Here is a 6,000-nt window from a genome sequence, read left to right on the forward strand (position 1 = left end):
AGGTCATCGCCATGCCGCTCACCCCATCAGCTCTATACTTGGTGGGAGCTCAGGGTGGCAGATCTCAAGGAGGGTGGCGCTAGATAATGTAGTTACTCAACTCACATACAGTATCTCTCAGAAGCACATAACGCGAGTGGAGAAGTTCTGGTCACTTATTGCATTGCTCTTTGTTGTTTCTAGTTTTCCTTTCTTAAATAGCATAAAATAAATATGACCTTCATTCCCATTTCAGATGCTCCCAAAAATGTCCAGATTTTGCCTAATAACCAGTCCACCATACAAATCAGAAAGCCGGAGTCAATAACTTTGCAGTGTCTAATTGAAAGCAGCAATCCTCAAGTTTCTCAGATCACTTGGTACAAAGGCAACGTCATGTATGTTAATACAAATTCTGACCAGATAAATGTCTCTGCTGCTGGAAAATATCATTGTCAAGCCAAGAATGCGGTAGGCGAAAGTAGCTCGGAGCAGGTTGAAGTCATTGTGTTGTGTAAGTATTCACATTCATACGAGCCTGTGTTACTGTATAAATGCAAAAAGCTAACTCGGCAGGGTTTTTTATTGTTTGTAAACCAAAGGCACATGTACCATTAATGTTGCCCGTCTGAATTGAGCTCACCAAGGGGGCAGCACTGCGGAGAACAAGTGCTATACAGACACACTTACTGTTGCTATGGTGATGGGGAGGAGGGACAATTGATGGTCAGGTCTAGAAGAACTCATATAGAAGCATTGTTTTATCAGCTGACAGACTTACATATCTATCAATTTGGCCAAACCGATCACATGCTTCTTCATGGGTTCTCCTAGACATGGCCATCAGTAGGAGGGACCACTGGGGTGGTGCGCCACAGAGTGCAATCCGGCAGGCGGGTTAAGGGGGGAAACAATCAAATAGGTATTAGCGGGGGATCGGTTGAAAAGGGCGCCCGAGCTGCCTGTATGAAAAGGGCGCCGCCATAGACATCAATGTTATTTCTGGAAATATGGGCTGCAAGGTGTAGAAAAGGGCGCCCGAGTTTTGATATAGGCTACAAGTGGGCTCCCCTTTGTAGCCCATATTTTTTTCGGCTACAGTAAGGTGCCCCTCTGTAGCCCATATTATTGACTTTTTTTTGTAGCCTATGTTTTGATATGGGCTACAAGCACTGTAAGCCGAATTATTTCATTCCCCCACTATCCGTGGCGGCCTGGAGGGGGAATAGTAATTAACACATCCCGGAGTTTTTTTGTAGCCGAAGTTTTTATATGGGCTACACCAGGTGCCTTTTTTTTTTGTAGCCGAAGTTTTTATATGGGCTACACCAGGCGCCTTTTTTTTTTGTAGCCGAAGTTTTTATATGGGCTACACCAGGCGCCTTTTTTGTAGCCGAAGTTGGTATATATATGGGCTCCACCAGGCGCCCTTTTTTACCGGCGCCCTTTTCATGTAGACCCATTAGCGGGATCGGTTGAAAAGGGCGCCCGAGCTGCCTGTATGAAAAGGGCGCCGCCATAGACATCAATGTTATTTCTGGAAATATGGGCTACAAGGTGTAGAAAAGGGCGCCCGAGTTTTGATATAGGCTACAAGTGGGCTCCCCTTTGTAGCCCATATTTTTCGGCTACAAGGTTTTCGGCTACAAGCGGGCTCCCCTTTGTAGCCCATATTTTTTTCGGCTACAGTAAGCTGCCCCTCTGTAGCCCATATTATTGACTTTTTTTTCTAGCCGAAGTTTGTATATGGGCTACAAGCGCTGGAAGCCGAATTATTTCATTCCCCCACTATCCATGGCGGCCTGGAGGGGGAATAGTAATTAACACATCCCGGAGTTTTTTTCTAGCCGAAGTTTGTATATGGGCTACAAGCGCTGGAAGCCGAATTATTTCATTCCCCCACTATCCATGGCGGCCTGGAGGGGGAATAGTAATTAACACATCCCGGAGTTTTTTTGTAGCCGAAGTTTTTATATGGGCTACACCAGGTGCCTTGGTTTTTTTGTAGCCGAAGTTTTTATATGGGCTACACCAAGCGTCTTTTTTGTAGCCGAACTTTATATGGGCTACACCAGGCGCCTTTTTTGTAGCCGAAGTTGGTATATATATGGGCTCCACCAGGCGCCCTTTTTTACCGGCGCCCTTTTCATGTAGACCCGGTATTAGCAAGTAGTGTTGGTGTTTGACTCCAGGATATAGGAATTCAGAAACCTGAATTGCCCCCCCCCCCCCCCCCCCCACTGCACTTCAGCACCTGGACAAGTGGACAGAGTCAGTGGGAGTTCTCTTACTTGCTTTCCCACTTGGGCCGTACGGAGTTGAAAGGAGGAAGCATTGAGATGCAGAGCAACATGACACGCAAGTAAGGAAACTCCCCTGACCCTCTCTATTGGTCTAGGTGCTGTGTGGTGACGGGGAATTCGGGTTTCCGAATTCCTATATCCCAAATTCGAACACCCAGCACACTAGCAAGCAGTTATTGGATTGTACAAAGTAAGTTTATTAATCCAACAGTCATGGAGGACCCCATTTTGAAGGCAAGTGTAAAAAAGGAAGACTTTAACATGTCAGAGACATGGCCACATGCAAGTGGACTGAATCTATGACTGTGAACATTTTATAAAAAGGGGAACAATGTGATCAGGAACCTTTGGTGACACACCAGATGACTGAACACATGCTAACTTCTCAGCAATGCAGATACTGCCCTGACTAACCTCTGCTGTGTTCAGTCTAGCTTGAGTACGAGGCTTCAAGCTGCTTCTTAGTTGCAGATAATATAAACTGCCTGAAATTAAATATACTGGTGTTCAAACCTTGCATTAAGAGTACCATTCCAAATCAGAAGTCTTCACTCAACAGAGTAGATCAAGGTAACTTGGTGCTCAATTCCATCCCTTTTGCTATTCCCAAATTAGGATAAGTACCTTCACTATTAATAGCAATAGTCACCAGGGCTGGATTTCTGGAAAGGCCACAAAGGCAGAGGCCTTGGGCGGCTGCAGCCCAGGGGGGCACCAGGCCATGAAAAAGAGCTTGATACATATGAAAGAGGAGGCTGCAAATCGGGAGCAGTACATAAAAAAGGGAAGCTGATGTCCAAGGGAGCTGTTCACCAAAGAGAGGCGCGGCAGTACATGGATGTTACACATGAAATGGGAGGGGCTATATACAGGGAATGGGAGAACTATAGCTGAGATGTTTGACATTTTATTGGGACTGTCATAGTGTGGTTTTTGTTAAGACCTGTGTCTTATATTGTTGAAATCCTGGAGTTATATGTTTGGCTGCATTGGTGTTCTAGTTACATAGTTTGTAAAAAAAAAAAAAAAATTAAAAAAAAAAAGACATCTGTCCATCAAGTTTAACTAGAAAAAAGCACAAGTAAAAATAAATAAAATAATTTGTACATCACTGTACTACACCCTCACATATAGCAGTTGCTCCAGAGGAAGCAAAAAAACATTACCAGGCTTGAGGTGCGTAGTGTTGGGCGAACAGTGTTCGCCACTGTTCGGGTTCTGCAGAACATCACCCTGTTCGGGTGATGTTCGAGTTCGGCCGAACACCTGGTGGTGTTCGGCCAAACTGTTCGGGGTTCGCCGAACTACTGAATGCATGGCCGAACAGGGCCCCTGTTCGGCCAAACAGGGGCCCTGTTCGGCCGAATACTGCCCCCCATGGGGTCGCAGGCATAAGGGGGGAGCATGCCCCGGTCGTGGGGGGGGTCGGAAATTCCCCCCACCCCCTCCGCTAGCGCTCCCCCCTCTGCCCGCTTCCCCATACAAAAAGTTTGAAACAAGTTCAATAGTACCTGGGCTGGTGGCACTGGCTGGCAGTGGAGTGAGGAGGAGGAGGAGTCCGAGTAGCAGAGTGACGTTGAGGCCGGGCAGCGGGCGGTTCAGCGCTAGTACCCTTGTGGTACTTCCGCCCTTTCTCTGACCTCACGTCCTCTGCATACGAGGGTACGCATCACGCGTACCCTCGTATGCGTCATCACGCAGAGGACGTGAGGTCAGAGAAAGGGCGGAAGTACCACAAGGGTACTAGCGCTGAACCGCCCGCTGCCCGGCCTCAACGTCACTCTGCTACTCGGACTCCTCCTCCTCCTCACTCCACTGCCAGCCAGTGCCACCAGCCCAGGTACTATTGAACTTGTTTCAAACTTTTTGTATGGGGAAGCGGGCAGAGGGGGGAGCGCTAGCGGAGGGGGTGGGGGGAATTTCCGACCCCCCCCGCGACCGGGGCATGCTCCCCCCTTATGCCTGCGACCCCATGGGGCCCCCAAAATGGGCATGTTCGGGGGTCCCATTGACTCCCATTGAGTTCGGCGTTCGGGCCGAACATGCCGAACATCTGGCCCATGTTCGGCCTGTTCGGCCCGAACCCGAACATCCAGGTGTTCGCCCAACACTAGTCGTTTGAAACGATCGTTCCCCGATCGTTTCAAACGACGATCGTTTAAAAAAAAGCAACCAACGATCATTAAGTCTAACGACGGACGAGCTAGATCGTCGAAGTAGTACATAGTTGGAAACGGTCGTTCTTACTAGGCTTGACATGCGCATTTCGCTATTTCTCCATGAAACTTCTCATTTTTATGCGCAAGCGCAATACTTGCTTTACGTGATGTAACGTTCGTTCTAACGATCAGATCATTACACACATTTTAAAACTAACTTAGGTCGTTCTTTGATCAATTAAAAGTCCGTTCGTCGTTCTCAACGAACGATCGTTGTCGCATGTGTGTACGTAGCATTGGGCCAATAAGCCTAAAAAGACGATAAATTAAGTCAGTAAAGTCAGTCAGTTCCAAATCCCTGGATCAACTCTCCTGGAAATTACCTAATAATTATAACCATGGATGTCCTTCAATGCAAGGAATTTCTAAATAGATGATTAAGGCTTTTTTCTTCCATAACCGGATCACGTTCCTTTGTCCTTTATACAAGCCTAGGGACAAAACCTCATTCGTTTATGTATTGCCCTCTGATGTATTTATACATGTTAATCAGGTCACCTCTCAGTCATCTTTTTTTCCAGGCTAAATTAGCCACGTTTGTCCATTCGTTCTTGGTAAGTAGGACCATCCATCTCTCTGGTGTAGTGCCCAAAACTGTATTCTATGCTTCAGATGTGGCCTCATAAGAGGAAGTAGTATACTAGCATCTTGTGATGTTATTTCTCATTGTAGGCAACACAGAATGTAATTTTCTTTAGCTGCTGCTGCTTGGCATTGAATATGTTTGTTAAACTTGTTATCAGTATTCTCAAGTCCTTCTCCAAGTCTAATGTACTTTGCTGTATGCCATCTATTTCCTCTGGCTCTCTACTGTTGGCACGTCTAAGGTGTAGGAACTTCAACATAAAATTTCATCTGCCATTTGCCTGCTCATATGGCCATGCTGTCTAGATAGTAGATACTGTTGTAATATGTCACTATCCTGCTTAGTGTGCATGTGTGCAAAAAGGGCGCTAAGGAAAATGGGCACCCGCTGAAGCGAGCTTTATTAGCTATATTTAACTCTATTTTTACACTGAACCTTCTATCAATGCCTAACCTTAACCAGCTATCTCACGGCTAACCTAAACCCCCCATGGCTAACCATAACCATTGTACCTCCCTCACCATGCTAATCCCTACAAAAATTGGTGTAAAAGTGGTAATTTTTGGGCATCCAGTACACCCAAAATTCCCCTTCAACTTCTTGCCAATCACTCCACGGCGATTGGCTTGGATGTGGCAGCAGCCCCCGGACCGCTCCATGCCAATTGGCGTGAACGGCCTTCTATGGGGCTAACAGGAGATCGCACGCGCTGATGCGCGCAGAGCTCCGCCTTCAGTCTCCCAGCGGTGATAGCTGCTCGGAGACTGTTAGATGGCGAAACCACCGTCTAATTACCCTGTACAGCGCAGCGATCATGTGACATGTGATGTGACACTGCTGTCCCCTCCATAGGCTGGGGAGGGATCGGCTGTCATAGGCTGAAGCCTATGACAGCTGATCATGCTGATTTGCT

The 6,000-nt window shown here is 47.0% G+C and overlaps 1 protein-coding gene across 3 annotated transcripts in view; it reads left to right on the plus strand.

Moving 5' to 3' along the window:
- The window catches only part of LOC137521790 (B-cell receptor CD22-like), a 167,750-nt gene that overhangs the window by 58,459 nt on the left and 103,291 nt on the right, over positions 1 to 6,000 (plus strand). For all 3 annotated transcript variants that reach the window (XM_068241524.1, XM_068241525.1, XM_068241526.1), the window contains exon 5: positions 236 to 493. In XM_068241524.1, coding sequence (XP_068097625.1) covers positions 236 to 493 — 258 coding nt within the window. The remainder of the gene's footprint in view (positions 1 to 235; positions 494 to 6,000) is intronic.

Source organism: Hyperolius riggenbachi, chromosome 6 (assembly GCF_040937935.1).
Source record: "Hyperolius riggenbachi isolate aHypRig1 chromosome 6, aHypRig1.pri, whole genome shotgun sequence".
In the NCBI taxonomy this organism is placed as follows: Eukaryota; Metazoa; Chordata; class Amphibia; order Anura; family Hyperoliidae; genus Hyperolius; species Hyperolius riggenbachi.